The sequence below is a fragment of the Sylvia atricapilla genome, chromosome 5 (assembly GCF_009819655.1).
Source record: "Sylvia atricapilla isolate bSylAtr1 chromosome 5, bSylAtr1.pri, whole genome shotgun sequence".
In the NCBI taxonomy this organism is placed as follows: domain Eukaryota; kingdom Metazoa; phylum Chordata; class Aves; order Passeriformes; family Sylviidae; genus Sylvia; species Sylvia atricapilla.
In genome coordinates, this window is record NC_089144.1 from 52,118,074 (window position 1) to 52,140,256 (window position 22,183).

At 39.5% G+C, this 22,183-nt stretch overlaps 1 protein-coding gene across 1 annotated transcript; it reads left to right on the top strand.

Moving 5' to 3' along the window:
* The first annotated feature begins 1,484 nt into the window (after window positions 1-1,484).
* LOC136361519 (solute carrier organic anion transporter family member 1C1-like) lies at window positions 1,485-21,922 on the top strand. The gene is made up of 15 exons (XM_066319507.1): window positions 1,485-1,505; window positions 3,689-3,843; window positions 5,032-5,173; window positions 5,277-5,409; window positions 6,303-6,433; window positions 6,660-6,806; window positions 9,697-9,795; window positions 10,935-11,171; window positions 12,342-12,506; window positions 14,277-14,472; window positions 16,180-16,345; window positions 17,120-17,301; window positions 18,697-18,761; window positions 20,132-20,249; window positions 21,008-21,922. The coding sequence occupies exons 2-15, from the start codon at window positions 3,724-3,726 to the stop codon at window positions 21,228-21,230; spliced, it is 2,124 nt and encodes a 707-aa protein (XP_066175604.1). The 5' UTR covers window positions 1,485-1,505; window positions 3,689-3,723; the 3' UTR covers window positions 21,231-21,922.
* The last annotated feature ends 261 nt before the right edge of the window (window positions 21,923-22,183 follow it).

Genomic DNA, 22,183 nt, shown 5'->3' on the forward strand with positions numbered 1-22,183 from the left:
GAATAAATAGGAAACCCATTGCTAATATTCATACATTTTTTCCTGCTAACTTTGCAGTGTTGTAGTGGTTAAAAGCAGTCCAAGTACAGGTTGCAGTACATGTAAATTTGACATTTTTGGATGATGCAAAATCTGCTTTATTCTAATGATATTCTGGTAAATTCATCTAAGCTTTTAAAAAATTAAAATAATTAAGACATTAAGAAGTGGGCAAAGATAACTGTTCTTCACCTGAGTAAAAGTATGCAAATGAGAATCAATTTATCTGAAGAATAGGTTTGATGGATTTCCCACATTCTGAACTCATGTAAGAGAAAGTGAGTTTGAGCATGTACATTGTCCCCTTGCTTTAAAACTAAATTCATTAAACAAGAAGCCAGCATTTAAATAGTTATGTAGAAACACTGCATTAAAATGCTCATAGAAAATAACATTTTGTTCTGTTGCAAATATTCTTATGAAATGATAGAAATAAGCTGTGTTTTGATTTCCTCAGTGAGAGCAAATGTAGAGCATACAGTCCTGCTGGTAAAACAGAAAAACTGAAACTTTAAATTAAGACCCATAATTAATCAATGAATATATAATGATCACAGTAAAATGTGTAAAATTCTATCAAGCAAAGTCCAATAACAAGTACAAATAAAATGGCAGGTAAAAATGATTGTCTGCAGTTAACCTGCAAGCTTCTGCAAGGGACAGTAAGAGCTTGCATATTTATGTACTTGGCATGTTTATAATTTCTTTTAGCTTTCATAATTTTTTTTTTAATTGTTGACTAAATGTTATCATTCCATGTATTTAATTGAGTTAATTTAGTCTTTAGCAAGTCCCTTAATGCATTTTTCATCCAAAAGAAGATAATCAAGGCTTTCCATGCAAACCTCTGCACTGGGGTTGTGACACAGAGGGCTCATGCCAGAAACTGGCAGATCTCCATTAGCTGTTCATGCCCTTCAGGAGCTCAGGCACCCCTTGGGATCTCTGCTGACCCTCCTCCAAGGCACCAAGAAGTGAAAGTTGGGAGGCTGTAGATGACTGGAAAAGCTGAGCCTGCACTCTCAGGGCACTTGTGCCTGAGCTGAGCCCACTCCATGGCTGTTAGGTGGATGGTAGGGAGTTCCTTTTGAGAGGTGCTTAATGGAGCTTCAATGCTTAGACCTTAGGAAAAAAAAAAAATAAAAAAAAAAAAATAAAAAAAAAAAAAAAAGAGAGTGAAGAAAACAAGTTGTTCCACCCGGGAGAGGCTGGCACCACTGGCAGGTAGGCTGCCTAAGCAGTGACAGCACCAGAGACCTGCCTTCCTCTGCACAGCTTTTGTATCGGTGATTGTGGGAAAGTTTTGCAATCACCATAAGAAGGAAATCCAAGGTTTAAAAAAACATGTGGTGAAAGTGCTCCACTTCTTGGAGCAGGCAGTGCTCTGGCTGTGACGTTGAGCTGGCTCCAAGCCTGGAAGCCCTTGGGCACAGGAAAGAAACAGCCTGACACCGCTCTGACACAAAGTAAGTGCTCTCTCTGCCTCTCGCTGTCTCTCCACACCCTCCCTCCCTGCTCCTTTCCATTTGTTAGTTAATCGGTTTGTTTGCTTACTTGTGAGCTGCCAGTGCAGCCACTCTGCACATCTCTTTTTCACTAAACTTGAAAGACTTTATGTAAAGTGCAAAAGTACAATTCTGCAAAATCAATTTTTTTTGAAGGATAAGCACTGTTGGGAGCAGAGTATTTTATCCCTCTATAGAAAAACTATGCATTACCCCTAATTAATAAATTGAACTTTTTATTATTTTTCTTGCTTCATTTAATTTTCAATACCATGGGTGTCAATGATCACTAGGTTGCCAAAGTTCAGATTCTCACAGAGTGCTTATGGAAAATGTAATTTCTCGATTAGGTGTAAGAGGAGGGCTTCTACAATTTAACATTTTCTATGAGTTTCAGTTGGGTTATTATTCTGATACCATGAATAAAATTTTGTATTTAAAATTAAATATATTGAAAAGAAAACCATGTCACTGATTCAGATACTGTTTATTTAACAAAGTCAGATGTTTCACAGAGTTAATCATCAGCAAAATACAAATCAGTAAAGAATGTATTTGCTTTAGAGAACTCTGTCTTCCAACTCCTATCCTGTAAAGACTGAGGTAAGTCTGACTTACTATATTTTAATTACCTATAGCTTACTTTTAATTTTTTTTCAGGGGCTGTTGAAGATGGTCTAAGGAAGACTAGGTCCCTTTAAAAATTTCATTTGTGCCTTAGTCTGAAATATACATGTTTGCTTTTAATAGTCCCCTCCTATTGGAATAGGATTTGGAACTAAAATCTAAAAAATTCAAGTTTGAGTGCTTATGAGGCATTGAATTTTTTATAGCGAGACATCAGTGCCTATTTTCAGTCATTAGGAGTAACCTTTAGGAGATTATTTGGGTTTCTAAGCAGGTTGTCCTTTCTGGCACAGGTAGGCATTTCTCAGAGAATCCAGGGAATCCTGGGCATCTTCCTTGGGAAAGCTGAACTCTTCAGTGGAGCTGGGTGATGTTTGTAGGGAATCCTGGGACCCTGCCACACCCCCACAATTCTGGTGTCAAAAATCTCCCACAACACTTCGGTGGGCTCCACTGATGGGTCAGCTGGCCCCAGGGGCCTGCAGGAGGGAAACCTTGGAAGTTCCCATGTGACTGAAACAGTGTGGGATGTTTAAGATTCCAAAGTCTTGTGGGGAAAACATTACAGGCCAATTTCTTGACATGTATTCCACTCTGCTCCTTTAATATACCTGCAAATGTATATTGAAGCTCACTAGTTGATTTTGGTACTATTGCACCACTATTCCAACAGACAAACTTGGCAATAGTTTTTTTTTTTTTTTTTTTACCTATTATCTTGGTACTAGCTGCTTTCCCCTGACCAATCTAATTTACACCAGCCAACATAGTTAAAATGACTTCTTAAACCAGAGCCAGTTTTAAACTAAAAAGTTTATCAGTCTTATTAAAATATCTACATTTATTATCTGTCCTGCAGGGAGCTTGTGAAGGCTTGCAGACTTACAGACAGTAATTATTTGTTTCTTTTAATCAGTGCTCTCTTTTCCTCTTAATATCTCTTTACCTACCATATTGCTTATGCTATTTTCTCCTCTGTCATAATTTGTGGTCTGATTCTACAAACATTTATCCAATAAATAATGTTACTCATTCAAATGCTGACAGAATGGTAGTGTTCACTAAGAAAATCCTCAGAAATATAATAGCAGAATCCCACTGGATCATACCAAAGGTCCATTTCATCTGTAACAGTGATCAAAAATGGATATGTCAGAAAGAATTGGTTCAGGCGTGGTGAAGATGTTTTTCTGACAAACTGTCCTAACCTCCAGCTGCCCGGGGACTATCCTTTTCCACAGAGATTTCTAAAAATCTTCGGTGAGCTACCATCTATCTTTTCCACCTATCCAAGAAAGTTCTGGAGCCTTTTAGAAATCAAGATGTCATGAATCAGATGCACTAGTCCTTAATTAATTACAGCAGTTACTTTGAACACTCTTTAACAGCCTTCCTGAGAAAAGATGTCAATGTGCAGATATCTCAAGTAATGTTTTACCACTGAGTATGTCTGAAGAACATCAAACATTCAATTTTTATGCCAATAATAGTTAAAGATAGCAATATTTTACAAACAGGAAGACCTACATATCAGACCTGGAGAAGAAAAACCATGGACAGACCAATGACTGCTGGCCAGCTTAAAGAAAAATCAGAAAAATCGCTGTTCCAGGACAGTGATGGCAGTGCAGTTCCTGCCAAGACTGTGTGCCATAATTGTTCAAAGCTAAAGGTATGGAAGAGCCCTCACCACGTATTTTCTCTGGAACACTGAATTGCCATTTGAAGTCCTATCAAAATTCAGTTAGTTATGTGTGGCACTGTTTGATACTATATGAGTTGGGAAAAATTATCTGGGCTGCATCCACAGGGGGATGGAAGGGATTTGGGCAGCAGGGGAGGGAGGAAATTCTGCCTTTCTGCCCTGCTCTGCTGAAACTCCACCTGTGGAGCTGCCTCCAGCTCTGGGATCCCAGCACAGGAAGGACATGGAGCTGCTGGAGCCAGTCCAGAGCAGGGACACCAAGGGAATCAGAGGGATGGAGAGGCTCTGCTGGGAGGAAAGGCTGGAGGGAATTGAGACTGGAGAAAAGAAGGCTCAGGGGTGCCCACATTGTGGCCTTCAAGTACCTGAAGGAGGCAACAAGAAAGATGAAGAGAGAGTATTGACAAGGGCCCAGAGTGAAAGGACAAGGGGCAATGGCTTCAAAGTGACAGAGAGTGAGTTTAGATTTGATACTAAGAGAAAATTCTTCATTATGAGGATGGTGAAGCCCTGGCAAAGCTTTCCCAGAGAAGCTGTGGCTGCCCCATCCCTGGAAGTGTCCAAGCCCAGGTTGGATGGGACTCTGAGCTACCTGGTGTAGTGGAAGGTGTTGCTGCCCATAGCAGAGGAGGGATAAGATGACCCTTAAGGTTCGTTCCAACCCAAACCATTTTGATTCTATGGTTGTGATTCTAAGCACACAGGAGTCAGTAAATGTGCTCAGAAGTTAAAAAATGAGGTCATATTTTATTAACAATTAATTTAGAGGTGTGCTATAGTCACAGTGGTAGTTGCAGATACATCTTTTTATTAATGGTTTTTAGAACAGAAGGAGATGTAATAAGATTTACTGTGATATAACTATAACATTATGGTTCAAGTTTTCCCTAAGGAAGGACACAGCTGAACCAATATGTATTAGAAAGTTAGAAGGTGCAAACCATCAATGTCAATTTTCTTTTTCTTTGAAGTAGCAAAGTTTTTGGAGGCCGCCATGAAAAAGAAAGTAAAATCATTTTAAAGGATAGCAATGGGAAGATTCTCCTTTCAGAGAAATAGAATACGATTTTTGTGCTTCTTGAGTGGGTTGCCCAGGCATCCAGCTGTAAAGCAAATAATTGTTACTTTGCGAGCTCAATTATTTTCTCTTTTCAGATATTTCTTGGAGCTCTAGCTTTTTCCTTTTTTGCCAAAGGATTTTCTGGAAGCTATATGAAGAGCATGTCCAGTCAAATAGAAAGGAGATTTGAAATCTCATCATCTATTGTTGGCATTATTGATGGCAGCTTTGAGATAGGTATATATATATTTTCTTTGAAAGTGGATAAGTGCTTCTTTGTAAGCTTTTACTCCCAAAAGAAATCTATTTTTTGTGCTGGCTCTCTCTCCTGTTGATGCAGGTAACTTAATGGTGATGGTGTTGGTGAGCTACCTTGGACCAAGAGTTCATCGGCCAAAAATAATTGCTGTTGGGTGTCTCATCATGTCCGTAGGAGCTTTTTTGTCAGTGATGCCTCAGTTCCTAATGGGACGGTAAATATGGAGAGATTTCACCTTAGCACTAATTGAACTTGATCGTATGAAATGTTTTTTAAAGCATACATCTGAGTTAAAAGCTTGACAGTAGTAGTTTCTGCCAGCTGTTCCAACAGGAAAATGGGTGGATTTTTTAATTCTGACTTTCTGACTTCCTCCCTGAAAGCTTACCTCTTGCTACAGGTAAGCAGGAGAGAAACCTCAGATTTCTACAGAACTTACACATGCCTAAGGATAAAGTGAGTTGAATTTTTCACCTGAGATGTATAAAGACACACACACACATGCACACAAATGCACACATGTATGTATTTTAACTGTGTTTCCCTTTTTATATTTATGTGAACTTTAATTAAATCTTGATGGAAAAGGTTTCTTTCTCCATGGTAGCTATGCACGATAAAATCTTTAAGGTGCTGAAGACTTTAACCTTAACTTGGAGGGAATTAAATATCTAAATAACTCATTCATATTTAAGCTATAACACATAATTGTGAGATGCAGGTCATATATTTCCAATCTTTTGGCATACTTGCATCTGCCACAAAGGTAAGAAAGAGGTGCCATTATGGGGAAACATCAGCCCTGTTGTGTGTAGATAGATGTGGGTGAGTTCTGCCTCTCTCCTGCTGTCTTAAAAATGATCTCTAGAAGCAGATTTGTTGCTCTTTAGCTCAGGAAAATATTTGGGTTAGAATCGTCAGAGCATTTGAAAATGGTATGAAGATACCTATTTTTTTTTAAGCAAAGCACTGGAAATGGGCCTCCCCTCCATTTTGTGTGTGTGAAGCAGGGATGAACATATGTGATGTGAACACAAGGCTCAGACACGCTTCCTGCAAAGCGAAGTCCTTCATGTGTCAGTTGTATTTCACACAGTTGTTTTCCAGTTACAATTATGAAAGGATAACTGTTAGTGCGGACAACTCCTCCACGAGTGTGTCAGCTTGCTCCCCAGCAGAGTCTGAGGGCCCTCCAGTCACAGATGCTACAGAATCACTCAGCACAATGACAAATGCTGGTAAGATAAAGCTCTGATGCTGGATTCCCTTCTTCTGCTTGTCCCCTTTTTTTACTAGAAAGCAGTAAAACCCCTGCTAGAAACCAATATATATATAAACCCACCCTATAATGATTGTTAAACCCCATATTTTATGTTATTTTATGTTATTTTATGTTATTTTACTGTTGCTGTAAAGCATTTTCAGGATCGTGTTCACAGAAATATAAATGTTTATGGCCTGCAGGATGTGAGAAAACAACAAATTCCTACCTGTGGCTCTTTGTGTTGGTGGGGAACCTTCTACGTGGAATTGGAGAAGCACCAATTATGCCACTGGGAGTTTCTTATATTGATGATTTTTCTAAAGAAGAAAACTCAGCATTTTACATAGGTAATGTACAAATGAGTGATTTTTATTCTAGATATTCTGTTCTTTAATATTTCTATTGTGAAGCAAATACTCGACAAAAAAAATTTATCTGGATAGTTTTGAGTTGTACAGAGACAAAAAAAAATCCCAAAGAGTGACCAAGAGCTCTCATATTTATTTTCTAGGGATAGCTCCAAGATGGTCTTTTTGCTTTTCCCAAGGAGCTTCTGTGACGAAGAGAAGCATAATCAAATACTCATTTCCCCTAAGTGCAAAGTCATATCTGTCTTATCTGGCACATCATCTTCAGTACCACATCTTCAGAGAACCAAATTCTTCCTAATCACTATTTCACAGACAAGGGGAGGATCCTTAATGTGAGGATCTGTAATGCAGTCACAGCTAATTACAGAAATGTGAATTTGTTTCAGGAACTCTTTCCTGACTTTTTGAATTTTTCATGCAGCACATTTCTACTTGAAAGCTTTTTAAAGTCTCTATTTGCTGAAGGAAAAACAACACCTTGCCAGGGTGGTGTGACAAATCCTTTCTAATTGGGGTTTTGATCTTGTTTTGACGGCACGTAATCTATTGCCCAAGACAGAGAGACTTACACCCAAGCTAATTAATTGGTAGGCAAACTGATTTAATGGCATGGGTTGTTTGTGTGGCTGAGGGAGTTCAAGAACTGTGGCCTGAAGTCAATTTGGTGAAAATGAGCTGGTCAGAAAGATAGTAAGACATAGTTTCAGGAAGAGCTCAGTATGTAATGCTACAGACATAGCCAATGTCTTCATTTGGGAATGAGGAAATCTGCAGGTTGAAAAAAATGGAAATATTGTGGAGTTAGCTGTCAAAAACAAGTATTCCACTCAGTAGTTATCCAAAATATTTGTAATCGCCTCTGATTAAAGTTAATCTGGCAGAGATTGAGACAGGTTGGGGACTACTGGACAAGTGAGATCAAAAAAAAAATAAAATAAATGTGGAGAATAGCGCAGATTCAGCCAAAATGGAAATTGGTTTATGCAGGAGAAATAAAGTATTTAGTTTACAGTTTATTAAAATATTTCATTTTTACATTCAGAGTAGCAGTTTTCAGCTACTTATTCCATTTTGGTGGACTGAGCCACTTTGCCAAAAAGTGAAAGGTGAAACAGTCTTTTCCATTGAATAGAAACTTCTTTTCTTGGCTAACTTTAATTCATTTCCATATCTTATTTTTTATCATTTTGCTGAATCAATTTTAATGAGTGTTTTTGTGAACTACAAATATAAAAAAAAAAAAAGTCCTAAAATAAAAATGTCAGTGAAGCCTTACTGATGAATTTTGAGCATTAATCTCATTATTTGACCCTGAACAAGAAGTTTCAGCTTTGTCTCTCCTTTTTCCTTTGATATTTTGTTGAGGAAGAATGTAAGTTATTTTGAGGTAGAGACAGGATTTTCTTAACAGAATGAACTAAAATAATTTTGGTAGAGTTGTGGTGACAGCAATAATACCATAATTGCCATGTGAAGGAACAGAAAATTTAGCATATTTGTTAAGATGTAACAATTTATTACAGAATCATTCTGAGTGATAAACTGAGCAATCAACATAGTCAGAAGAGAGTTTGCAAAACCAACTCTCAGGAGGAAAATCTCTGCAGTAGGACACAATAGGAGTTACAGAGCACAGTGCTGGATGTGGGCAAAACCTTACAGGCATTTGGAAAAGAATTCCTTCTTTTCTAATGGAATGAAGCCTTCTGCAGCTTCAAGGTGTCAGTTCCACACTAGAATTCGGGAATCCAAATTACTGAGCTGTATTTTGATCTTGATACCTCCTCACAACTAAACTTCAGCAGAAAAACACAAGTGGCAAGGGAATGTGCCAACCTATGCTTGAATTATTTTGAAGATATTTCTTTTTATTTTATGTTGATTGTCAGTAGCAGTCATCAAAATCAAATCATGCTGTATTTACACATCCAGTCAGCAAAACGCAATGCAGCTTCCTGTGTTTCTGGTAGTCCTCACAGCTTATTTGCTCCTAGGGGCATCTCCTCTCCTCTCCTCTCCTCTCCTCTCCTCCTCCTCTCCTCTCCTCTCCTCCTCCTCTCCTCCTCTCCTCTCCTCTCCTCTCCTCTCCTCTCCTCTCCTCTCCTCTCCTCGTCCTCTCCTCTCCTCTCCTCTCCTCTCCTCTCCTCTCCTCTCCTCTCCTCTCCTCTCCTCTCCTCTCCTCTCCTCTCCTCTCCTCTCCTCTCCTCTCCTCTCCTCTCCTCTCCTCTCCTCTCCTCTCCTCTCCTCTCCTCTCCTCTCCTCTCCTCTCCTCTCCTCTCCTCCTCCTCTCCTCTCCTCTCCTCCTCTCCTCTCCTCTCCTCTCCTCTCCTCTCCTCTCCTCTCCTCTCCTCTCCTCTCCCTCCTCCCTCCTCTCCTCCTCTCCTCTCCTCTCCTCTCCTCTCCCTCTCCTCTCCTCTCCTCTCCTCTCCTCTCCTCTCCTCCTCCTCTCCTCTCCTCTCCTCTCCTCTCCTCTCCTCTCCTCTCCCTCTCCTCCTCCCTCCTCTCCTCTCCTCTCCCTCATCTCCTCGTCCTCTCCTCTCCTCTCCTCTCCTCTCCTCTCCTCTCCTCTCCTCTCCTCTCCTCTCCTCTCCTCTCCTCTCCTCTCCTCTCCTCTCCTCTCCTCTCCTCTCCTCTCCTCTCCTCTCCTCTCCTCTCCTCTCCTCTCCTCTCCTCTCCTCTCCTCTCCTCTCCTCTCCTCTCCTCTCCATTCTTTTTATTATATTGTCCTTATATTCAGGATGTTCCATAGTAGCCTGTACTCCTCTCCTGCCTGCTCCTGTCCTCCCTCATTTCCTTGCCCTCCAGAGAGGAAGGCTTGTCTTGTCCACGCAGGGTTTTATTTTGCCCTGTCTCCGTTCTCTTCCAGGCCTGGTGAGATCCTCAGGCATGTTTGGGCCCACGCTGGGCTTCCTGCTTGGCTCCTTCTGTGCCAGTCTCTGGGTTGACATTGGCATCGTGGACATCGGTAAGGGACCATGGGGGGTGGTACCATGATGGAGTCACCATCCCTGGATGTGTTTGAAAAAAGACCGGATGTGGCACTGGGTGCCATGGTTTAGTTGAGGTGTTAGGGCATGGGTTGGACTCGATGATCTAGACGGTCTCTTCCAACCTAATAATTCTATGATCCTGTGGGAAGCCAGAAGGTGTCTGGGTGTAGGAGCCTCCGTGCCAAGGAGTACCTTCCCAGTTCACTGCCCCAAAAAACAGAGGTTCTCCAGAGAGTTTTTCCTGCTCAAAAAGCTGCTCAAAAACTGACCTTTTAATGTGTTGTAGTGTGGTTGGAACAGCCGTTGAAAAAGACCCCTAACTCCCATTGCATCTTTTTTCATTCTTGCACACACACTTGTTACACCCCTGCTGTGCAGCTGAGAACAAATGATTGAATAAAAGGCTAAACCCATGTTGAGGGAACAGTGAAAAAGGCTCATGGACACTTACAACACTTAACAAAAAGTTTGTTCTCTTAAAAAGCATGCAGCAAAGATTGCATCAAAACTCATTTTATTGTTCAAATCACTTAGAAGTCTCTAATCACAGGAAAAATTTGAGGAAATCTGGGAAAAAAAGTGAAGTGTTTGGGGCTGGAGAAGGAGGGGACTCTGGGAAATTGAGAAAGGGAAGGGTTTATTTTTTGTGGTAAAGGATCCTTTTGCTCGTTCCCCCAGAGAGTATTGTAAGATTCTGGCAAGGGAATGCCACCATGGGCCTAAATGGGCATATTTATATTTGACTGCACGGGATTGATTCTCTTCCAGGAGTAGGTCATTCACAACTTAGCCAGAGAAGCTGTGGCTGCCTCATCCCTGGAAGTGTCCAAGGCCAGGTTGGATGGGGCTCTGATCAAGCTGGGATAGTGGAAGATGTCCCTGCCCATGGCAAGAGAGTTAGAGTGAGATGATCTTTAAGGTCCTTTCCAAAATAAACTATTCTATGACTCTGTGATTTGAAACAAGCTGCATTTCAATTCTTCACATGGGACAGAGATCACTTCTGTACTGTTTTTTAATTACATATGTGAGGATATACAGAAATGTATAGTAATCTATAATAATTGCTCTGCATAATATTCAACCTATTTTCCTGTCTTTCTGTATTTTATAGATGCCATCAGCATAAATCCTAAGGACACCCGTTGGGTTGGTGCCTGGTGGCTTGGATTGCTTATCTGTGGAGCAGTCAACTTCATTGCTTCACTGCCTTTCTGGTTTTTGCCCTATTCCTTACCAAAAGAAGGAAAGAATGAAAATTTGAAGATTAGTCACTTCTCTGTTCAAGGAGATCCCTGTAAAACAGACCCCCCAGCTCAGCCACAGTTAAAGTTCTCAGAGGCAGTAAAAGGTGAAAGATTATTGCCCAAATGTTTGCATATGAATTCTGTCTCATGGATTCATTGTGAGCTGAGCATGGACTTCCACAGCCTTCAACAAAATGCACATTTCTGCAGTGCAAATTATCTATAAAAATGTCTTTAAATTTGACAAAAAAATTTATGCCATTATAATCACATGCTAAGGGCAAGTTTCAGCCCTCTCTTGATGTCAGACAGCTGGAAAAAAACTTGTGCTGCTTCTCTTAGCACCAGAGATCCTCAGGTCACAGTTGCGAGATGCTGTCTTACAGCATCAATCCTATGATTATTTCCCTCTGTTTCACTGAGGCAAATGTTTGGGGAGGAAACACGGAGCTCATTATGACTACATTGGATGTTGGAGAGACTCCTCTGGAATTGTAGCTCCTGTGTATGAACTCAGGGATGCTGAATTAATGTCATATAGGCAATACCAGATCCAGCCAACCATCGCTTTTATTTTTATAATTTTATATTTGTACATATTTTTACATATTTACATTCTTATATGAATATATTTTAATATTTTTACATTATTTTTATTTTTTATTATTAGACATTTAATAATTTATTATGAAAGGTTTTATTTGTATATATGTGCACAGCTACAAGGAGATGTGTTTTGAACTCTCATCTTTTAGGCAGCTGTGCCAAGAGCCAGACTACAATGAAAATGCAGGTGTTTATGTTCACTCTGTTTTAATGGATTTTAGTATGCTAATCAAGGGTCCCAGAAATGATTCCAGCCTTTTTTGGGCTCAGGTTCTTCTGAACTTTACCCTCATATGGAGTTCCTGTGTGGTTGGTGAAGGTTCCTGCTTTAGGAACAAAATTTTACCTGTGGTAGAGGGTCTTAATGCTCTGTACAGACATGAGAAGGTGTGTTGTGAGCCTGAGCACACCCGGAGAGGAGCCTTGTGCCGCACACAAGATAATCCAGGATCCCTGATCCCCAGCTGAGCACCCACTGGGCTCTTTGGCCCTGCTCCTCCTGTAAGGCACGTGTGGGCAGTGAGGAGAACTCTCACTTGAGCAAGCATGTGTTGTGTTAGGTATGGAATTATAACCTGCAATCAAAGTTAATTTTACTATCTAAAGGATGCCAAAACAACTCTTCTCTGTGTTTAGCAGGTTGTACAGCATATACCTCTCCATTGCAGATTTCTTGCCAGCACTCAGGAAGCTGTTTGGAAATCCAATTTTTGTGGTGTTCATCTTCCTCACTATTCTGCAGTACAATTCCCTTGTTGGGATAATAACCTATGAGACAAAGTTTATGGAGCAGCAATTTAATGTATCAGTGGCAAAAGCCATCTTTCTAATTGGTAGGTACTTGACTTCTTTTCAAATTTTGGAATTATTTTCAAATTTTCAAAATGGAAGTTTTTACTTGTTATTTTGCCTTCTCTTTTAGAAGGAGCTTATGTGAATTTTTTGTTAAAATGTTAAAAAAGTGCATGTAGTTGTTTCCTAATTTTCTTACTGTATTTTGAAAGTGGATATTAATTTTAGTGTGATATTAGTGATATTAATTTTAACACTGATTTTTCTAGTGCTCCTAATTCAGTGAGCTAGAGGATTATTAAAACTGGATGGAAGTGTCTGTCATAGTGAGATTTGGGTTATGTGTCTGTTTTCATGAGTAAAAATCACACAGCAGACATCAACTGCAACTAAGTAAAAAGTAATAGAAAAAAAATTTAAATGTTTAATGAAATGTACGATTTTTTTCTTTTCAGAGTAATATATTAGTATAAAAGTTCTTTCATTTTGATTACAAATCCAAATTTTATAAGCAATAAGAAACCAAAATATAAAAGTCTGAGTCACTTCATTATTTTCAAAGCTCTGTTTCTATCTACCAGCTCCTTCAAAAATAAGTACTTTGTAGTGTTCTAAACCACTCCCCCCCGCAAAAAAAAAAAACAAACAAAAAACTGAAATTATATTAATATTATAGAGATTGATATGGTTTCATAATCTGGAAGGCAAAACATGCTATGTGAGGTCATTGCAGAACTGAGATTGCTTTACTTTAATCTGGAGATGCAATGCCTTAGTCAGCTACAAATATGGAAAGAACTTTCTTTTTCCTATCTTTTTTTTTTCTTTATGCTGAGAAAATTCTACAGAAATGACCAAGAAAAACAACCAACCATTAAACCAGAGAAAGGCAAACCCTTCCCAATAACACCTTGTAAAACCTCTCTGTTCAGCAAGTATGTGTAAGGGCTGGTGTTTGTGAAATACTGAACAGATTAAATCTAAATGCAAATCATCTCATGATTCACTCTCAGATCAAAATGAAATCCAGAGCAGAACCAGATGCAACTTCCTTTTATATTCCATTTTGGAGACTTCTTTGTAGCTTTCCTAAAGTTTCACGTTTTATTTTATATGAAGTGTGAATGAGCTAAGACATTACAATTCAATCCAGTTTCTAACAGTCACCTGTGTAAGTTTTATTGCATCTACATACAAACAACATAGTAAAAATGCAGCGAATATTGAGGAATTGAGGTTTCTAAACTGTTGCAGAGTTTCTTAGAGAGCGAGGACATGGTTTATATTTGGAGTGAGGGTTGAGCAGTTCCAGACTGGGCCCTTTGGCCTGTGGGCTGACGGGGTCTGCAGGCTGCAGTGGCGCACTGAGCTGTCCCAGGGAACAGTGGGTTTCTAAATGTAGGATTGTGACATGGGCAATCCAGCCACCTTAAGAAGAAGATAAATAACGCTTGTCTGCATTTTTTACCATGACCTGTCATGGTAAGCTATACTGTGAATCTATACAACCTGCTGCTGGGGGAAGACTAAACGGGGAACGTCACACTAGCCAAAGTGGTTGCATGTGTCATTTGCTCTCTGTCCAGCCTCCTATTATTTAGAGCCTCAGCTACACTAAACTCATAATATGATTTGAAAAAGAAAATAGGGATGTGAAATTACTAGAAGGTAATATAAATCTTAGCACCTCAAAGGATCAATCCAAAAAAAAGTATCTGATATTTTGAAAATACTAGAACCAGGTGTTTATTCTAAAAGAGTCAATGCAGGTGAGAGCAGTTAACATTTTTTTTCTTATCCTCTGTTTGCAGGTGTGGTACTTTTACCCGTCACAATCCTGGGGATGTTTCTAGGAGGCTTCCTGATCAAGAAATTCAAGCTTCACATAACTGAAATGGCCAAGTTTGCATGCATCACCTTTATAGTGGCATATTTGCTAAACCTGTTGTACTTCACATGCAGCTGTGAGGTGCTCCAGGTGGCTGGTCTGACAGCACCCTACTCTGGGTTTGTATCCCCTCATGTTTGGGGTGGCTGAGTCATTTATCACGGCTGCTTCTTTGGGAGTCATGCACAGAAGAAAAATCCTAAGTTTTGAAACAGAATTGTCAGCCTGAAGTCATACCTAGAGCTCGGGCTGGGAAAAATGTACCGATTTTATTTTTCAAATTTTCTTTTAAACTAAACATTTCTTCTCTCTAAATTCTCTATTTATTTTTCCTAAATTCTCTGTTACTGACAATGTACCTATATATTCTGGCAAATTGATAAAAAAGATTACATTTATTACAGGCAAGTCAAATTTCTATATTCTCTTTCAAAGTCTTAATTTAAAGCTAGCCTTTTTCTGTTATGTAGGGAGTAGGATGCAAAAGAAGTGTTGGAAATATATTCCCCCATAGGCACCGCCTCCAGAAGTGACCATCACTAGATCAGTAGTTACCAGTCCAGGACTGGGTGCTGCAAACAGAGATTCCCCCTCCCTTACCAAGACCATGGGTCATGCTTCCTTGAGAACCTTTTCCAGATTCTAGCGGCCTGCCACAATTGCCTACTGTATAAATTTAGCTCAGTCTGGTCCAAATTTCAAGGGATTTTAAAGGATTAAACTGAATCCAGTAGTACTGGCTGCATTTTTAGTTCAGACAGAAAAGCAGCCCTTTGTTTTTTGAAACCGAGCCTATGCTCAGGGAAATATTTAAGTTATCTTGGAGAACCTGATGTCCAGTTCAACTTTGAGCTTAGTTTTTGCCCTGAAAATATTTCAGAGGTTTGTGCAATGGAGATAACCCTGGCTGAGTGCAACATCTGATAGTGCAGAGTGAATTAAAAACAAGCATAAACAGCAAGCAAGCATATACTGAAAGGGCATTTTCAGTTTCTCCAGGAGAACTGAGTCTGGAGAATTTAGCACATGTTAGGGTTGTTCCTTACTGGTTAAGTGACTCATTCAGTATTTTACCTATTTAACACTTTATATTTTCAAGACAAGCAACAGCCTAATGAGGGCTGAATCCCTCAGTTATCTTCCCTCCTAAGAGACTTAGGGGCAGTGTAGCCCACTTAACGTGTGCTTTTTTGGCTGAAAGAAGGAAGAGGGCGGAAGAAAAGGCAAATTTCGAACATTTTTACCTTTGTGATTGACTTCAAAGCAAGGATGATTTGTAGATGGTGGGCTCCTAACACTTTCTGGAAACTGAGCACTGCTAACATGTATCCTTGGAGTATCCAGATACACTGATCTGGATCCAGTGAAAGAAATGCCAAGTACATCTTGCTGTTTTGGTTTTATGTAGTTTTACATCCCTACCTCTATCACCTGGATATGGTATTATGCCCTATTGCTGAGGAAAAGTATGGCCTTTTCTTGGGCCATGTCTGTGTGATAAGAGATATTAGGTATGATTTTCTTTTTCTTGGTGTGAGCTTTCAAATGCAAAAGTAATACCAAATATTCCTGCCCAGCCTTTTAATTTCCATGCCTTTTCGGTGGCAATCCATAGAAATGTTTGATGAAAAGTCCCAAGAGAACTTAATTTTATCTGAAATCACCTTAGTGTCCATATGACAACTTCATAGTGCATTGGGTGCAGATATCGGTCCATTTTGATTACTCCACTTTCTCCATGTTTTTCCTGCCTACTCCTTAATATATCTTTTTTAACTCTAAAATTCCTCTAAATAATTCCTTAATTTCTTTCTGCTGTCCTCCAGAATGAAACACCTTTCCTCCAGCAAGCACATCTACATAGCCAGCTGCAATGCTGAGTGCAGCTGCAATGTGGACCAGTGGGACCCTGTCTGTGGGGAAAATGGGATCACATACATGACAGCCTGCTTTGCAGGGTGTAAATCATCATCTGGGACTGGAAGGAATATGGTAAATATCCAGGCAATAAGACAAGGACCAATGGTTTTAAGTTAAAAGAGGGCTGCTTTAGACTAGATATAGGAAAGACATTTTTATCAGCAGCAAAGCCATTTCCAAGACTTCAAATAACCCTACCTGAGCAAGATTATTAAAAACACTATTTTTGCAGAAGAGTGTGCAAATGCTTCTATCTTCTGGCAGAAGCACAATTGTCTTCATTTACAATACTGAAAAAGACAAGCAGCATTATCAGCTTGTATTTATATTATCCTATCAATATTGTCTGGCTTCACTTCAGGAAAATTTGCCTTCAAACCCATGTCACCTGCTAACTTCAAAGCTCACTTTCAATCCAGCACCAGATGCTATTTAATGATATAATGATATGTACAATGATATATATAATGATACATATGCGTGATTGCATATTTGTTCCACACCTCTATTTTTTTCTTGTTGTTGTTATGCATCTTTTTCATGGGATACCTGAGCAGAATGGCTGGATAGCATTTCACATCTGATTTTGTTAGCTTTGACCCATTTTAATCACACACAAAGCACCTTCTGTTCTAGCAGTGGCATGGCTGAAACTAGAATTCCAGTCTCTGGAGCAGCTCAGAGAGGCTGCAGCATATCAATGACCTGACCATCAGTCTGCAGAGATGATTATAGAAGTTTTTAGCCTGGCTGGTATGGGGAGTGAAAAATGTAGCTGTTGAAACAGTTGTTTATTGCTGTGGAATTCTGAATAAATAAATTCTTCTTCTCATCTTCTCCTTTCAGGTGTTTCACAATTGCAGCTGTGTGGAAGGACATGGACTAGGGCTTGGCAATTCCTCTGCAGTTTTGGGACAATGCCAAAGAGAAAGCTGTACCAAAGCCTTTCCCTATTTTTTAGCATTACAGACTGCATGTGCATTTATTTTAGCCTTAGGAGGCACTCCTACATACATGATTATGTTTAGGTGAAATACTTTACCTTACCTTGACCGTAAAGCTTGGGGAAAGGAAAACAGAAAATATTATTTATTATTTCATTCCTGCTGTGAGGAATGGCATGTGGATCAAATTGTGCCACTGAGGATTTGCCTGTACTCTAAAATCCAGCTCTTTTCAGGGGCAGAGAAAAATATCTGTCCAGAAATTAAATTCTAATTTGATGCTGAGTAGATATTTTGGTGATGAAAGGGGGGGCATTATGCTGATCCTGAATGCTGGGTTTCAATTCTAGTGACAGGGATATTTTCACCAGACCATTGCACTTGAAATAACATGCAATGCTAAGCCATGATCAATGCTGTTCACATTATTCAGAGAAAAACAGGTACCTTTGTTAGGCCTTGTGGCCTCACAATGTCTTCTGTGTTGAGAGAAGTCTGATACTCTCATATTTTTGGTCAGCTGAGAGGAGCAGAATTATAGAAGGAATATTTTTTCTAAAATTTTCATTCCTTCAGTTGGAAAGCAGCACCACTATTATACAGTTAGAAGAGAAGACAATGTTCTGTGCCTGCCATGTAGAAGTGTCTTTATTCTCCTGCTCACAGGTGAATCACAATCTCAGTGGTCAGTGCATGTGACTGAATAACTTGGCTAAGCTGCTGATTTCCTGCAGTATTTCTAAGTGTAGTGCACACCTGGGTTATGGACAGGACTCATTTTGCTGGCTAGTTTTCAGAACCCTAATATGTCTAATGTGAAGCCTTTGATGTTGATGCTTAAGAGAAAACATACTGGTGTATAAACTCCAGTGCAGGGAGCAGGCTGGGCACAGCAAGGCTCCCTCCTGCCCCTGTGCCAGCTCAATCCTCCCCTCTGGTTTTTGTCAATTCTTCCAGATCCCCTGATGGGCACAGGCTGCTTTCTACTGGTAGGAATGAGACGCTTTTATACCCAGGTCACTCACATTCACTGCCTCTCTGTAAAGTGCTAGAGACAGGCGTGGGTTCCATCTAACAAGGACTTCACACCCTTGTTCCCTCTGGTCATCACTGCACAGTGCAGCCCCTCATAAAGCCAGGCATCTGCTTGGAGCTTAACTTATGGGCATGAATTGTCTTGTTTTGGTCGGTTCACTTTAATGTCCCTGTGCATCATCTCCCAAAAGTATTTACAACATGTTTTCCTTTGGTTCAAGATGGGTTTCTGTAGATTCTTCCATTTATTTCAATGAGTGTTCTTGTGTGGAAGGAGACTCTACATGTGAACTTTAACTTTGGTGGATGTTTTCAGTCAGGGTTGGAGTGGGCTATGCTGGGTGAGCCACAACACTCTTGCAGTGGGGCAGGTGCAGATGCTCACAGCAAGACTGTAGCTACATTCCTCCACTCCTTAACACACTGTTTTTGTTTCCTTTCCAGATCTGTTTCACCAGACCTGAAATCCTTTGCTGTTGGGATAGAAACTTTGGGGGGTAGAGTACTAGGTAAGACCTGATTTCTTTGTAGTTTTCAAGGGGGTAGCCAAAGAAGCCAAAGAGGTAGAGCAAAGTTAGCCATTGCAATGCCCTTGCTCCAGAGAACAAAAGAAATTTTCCAAACTTTTTCTTTCTAAGGAGGCAATACATTTCAAAATGTTTGGAGGAGCTTGCTGCATATTTCCTGGCATGTATTTGCATTATTAAGATTGTCTCTTAATATTTTTCTTTCTTCACTTCTACACTAAAAAGAAATTAGGCAAAGGAAGGAAATTTCATTTTACTTTCCAGCTTTTGAGTTTGTGGGTGTTGTGGTTTTTTTTTTTTTTTTTTTTTTTTTTTTTTTTTTTTGTTTTGTTTTGTTTTGTTTTGTTTTGTTTGTTTGTTTGTTTTTTGGTTAGGGTTTTTTGTGGGGTTTTTTTTGTTTTGGTTTGGTTTTTTGGGTTGGTTGGTTGGTTGGTTTGGTTTGATTTGGTTTTTTTTGTGGACACAGCTACCTGAGCATGATTATTCTGCATATCCATAACACCCATCCTCCCTTTTGCTGACCATTATTCACTTAAACCTCCCATGTACTCTGCCCATTATTTTGTTTCTTGAGTTTATCTGCAATAAACAATCATTTAAGTATTCAGACACATAGTCTGCCCTGTCCCAAGAAAACCTTGCCTCATCTTCTCTTGTTTGCTGATTTTCAAATCTCTGCGTTGCAGACAAGCCCAGGGAGTCATTTGGATCTCTTTTTTCATCTGCATATTTTATCTGAACACTGAAGAGAATTATTCTACTTTTATAAGGCAGCTAACTTCACAAAATTGCACACTCTCCCTCAAACAGCTGATGATTATATTAAAACATTGTTGTCTGTCTAAAATAAATTCTTTCAGTACTACATAAATAGTATGCCTATTACCCAGTTTCTGGGGAGGAAGTGTTTAATTTCATCCCTTTGCACCGCACTAATCACCTTTTAATGGCAAACTGTTGTGTAAGACATAAATAGATACATCAATATACATAAATATTAATATGTCATGGCATGAAATTCCACACCAGGGATTGCAAAAGAAATGTTGGTTATATTATTTCTTTAAATAACAGAAGTTAAACTTCTAATAAAATTACCATTAAAGGGAATTGCTAACATTTCCCTTGCTGGATATTATTAAGCTATAATTGTCCATCATTTCAACTCCCTGTAAGTACTTGCATAAATATTTCCCCAAATCTTGTCCTCTCAAAGCTGGAACTGGATGTTTTGTCCCATTCGGTGCAGGCATAATTCAAAAACCTGGAGATTCACTTCCTCATTTCTTTATGTGACATTAAATGATGAGATCTCCATGACTGAGATAATAAAATGAGAATTTTCTTTGCAGGAGGACTCCCAGCCCCTATTTATTTTGGTGCCTTGATAGATGAGACTTGCTTGAAATGGGGGACAAAAAGCTGTGGGGGATCTGGATCCTGCCGAGTGTATGACACAAAAGAATTCAGGTAATCCTCATTAGGATTTGGGAATCGGGGCAGGAAGGACCAAGGTAGACTTCCCTCATATCAACAGTCTACTGACTGATTAGTGTCCTAACAGCACCACAGCTCCCTACTTTGACTAGACCTTAATAGGTAAATAAGTCAAATAATTTTTATTCAATCTGACATCTGAAATTGCAGGCCACTGCCTTAGGTCACAAGAATTAGTTCTTTTGTTGTAGCCTACAGTGAATAATTGAATAAGTGCACTGAGTAACTCTGTGACACTTTGGCTTTGTGGGATGCTGAAAAACTGGGGAGTACATGTAGCTCTGCAGATTCTCTCCCTCATCCCTCATTTGCTTACTTCCTATTGTATAAGACATCTCACAAAACCCAGTTGGAGTTTGTAGGACATAAATGACTGGAGAACCGTGGCCAGGAGTGCTGAGTGTGCCGGTGAAGAGCTGGGGAAAGACAGGGAGAATAAGTAAAAAGCCCCAGCTGGTGCAACTCCTCTTTTGTCAGCCCTAAAATAGTCTGCTGAATGGCAGCACTTTCCAGACATTTCTACTGTAAGTCTAAGACCTGATTAGGGTTTTTCTGGGGCTAAATATCATGAGGTCATTTTCTTTCTTCCTTTTATTTATTTTAAAATGTGAAACAATACCTGGCTGAGAATGGATGGTTTTGTCAAACTGCTCTTTATATCTTACATGGTTCCATACAGAATTAGAAAGGTTTATTAATTTAAATGTATTTTTTCCTCCTTTTTTCCCTAGGAATGTCTATCTTGGCCTCATTGCAGGACTGCGGGCAGGATGCTGTCTCTTGTACATTGTGCTCTCTGTTTTAATTATGAAACGCTTCAAACCAGATGGAAAAGAGATGACAGATATTAAAAATGCAGAAAGATCAACCAGCAAAGAAGTAGATACTGCCAACAAAAGAGAAATTCTTCCTGGTTCAAGAACCTCGGAGGAGAGTGAGGAAACTTATATGTAAAAAAGAAGCAAGGTCTTTTGTAACTTTGCCTATGCTTCAGTTTCTCTGAGCACAAAAGGAGTCTAATTACTGACTTCAACAACTAGTTTACATTTTGGGAGTTCAAATTTATCTTTGAACTTCATCTTTTTATCTGCGTTATCCTATCTTCATTCTTTTCTCATCTGAAACAACAGTAAGTGGAAAAGGTGTTCAAAATTTTGGGTAACTCTCCCATCCTCTTGCTCTCAGTCCCTTTCTAGACTAACTGTAGGACAAACCAAAATTTTGCAAGTGTCATCAATTTGATTATGATTGAAGAATTTAGAAGAAGAAATCCACAATAAGCTGCTTTGACATTTTTCACTGAGTTTATTTCAAGTCCTCTTGCTCTGCATTTAGTCCTACAGCTCCACATGGCCAATCAAGTTTCATTTGAGCTTCTCTGGTGGCCTTTGCTGTGGGGTTCTTGACCTGAGCTTGTTGTTCTAGACTTGGTCTCATGAGCCATGGCCAGGTGAGACCCCTGGGGCTGTCAGTGAGCACCCTTGGAACTCAAACTGCCCTATAGCTCTGGGGTTTGGCTTGAAAGTGTTAGAAGTCAAAGTGGAAAGAAAATGAAGAAAGTGGTGTATTAATATTTGCAGCATATCTCAGTAATGGATTTGAGAAATACTACACTGAACCGATGCAATAAAATGATAGGTGTTCAAGCTCTTTGATTTTTTTTCTTTTCTTTTTTTTTTTTTTTCTTTTCTTTTGGCGTTTGGGTGTAGGGAAGGGAGGGCATTTTTATCCTAAGGACAACTGTATTTGTACCACAGATATATATATATAAATTTCCTTCCTTGTTTAAGCAAACAAAGTTTTTCCTTCAGCAAACCTTGAAATACAGTACTGAATACTTGAAAATTCACAGGCAACCTTGTCCAGAGATAAGCTTTATTATAAGAAGCTTGCAACAGTTATTAATA

Excerpts from the sequence above, each read along its gene's own strand:
- LOC136361519 (XM_066319507.1), top strand. The coding sequence starts at position 3,724 with ATGGACAGACCAATGACTGCTGGCCAGCTTAAAGAAAAATCAGAAAAA. Across the intron at positions 5,174-5,276 it reads TGATGGCAGCTTTGAGATAG|GTAACTTAATGGTGATGGTG; the intron begins GTATATATATAT and ends CTGTTGATGCAG. Across the intron at positions 12,507-14,276 it reads AAAAGCCATCTTTCTAATTG|GTGTGGTACTTTTACCCGTC; the intron begins GTAGGTACTTGA and ends CTCTGTTTGCAG.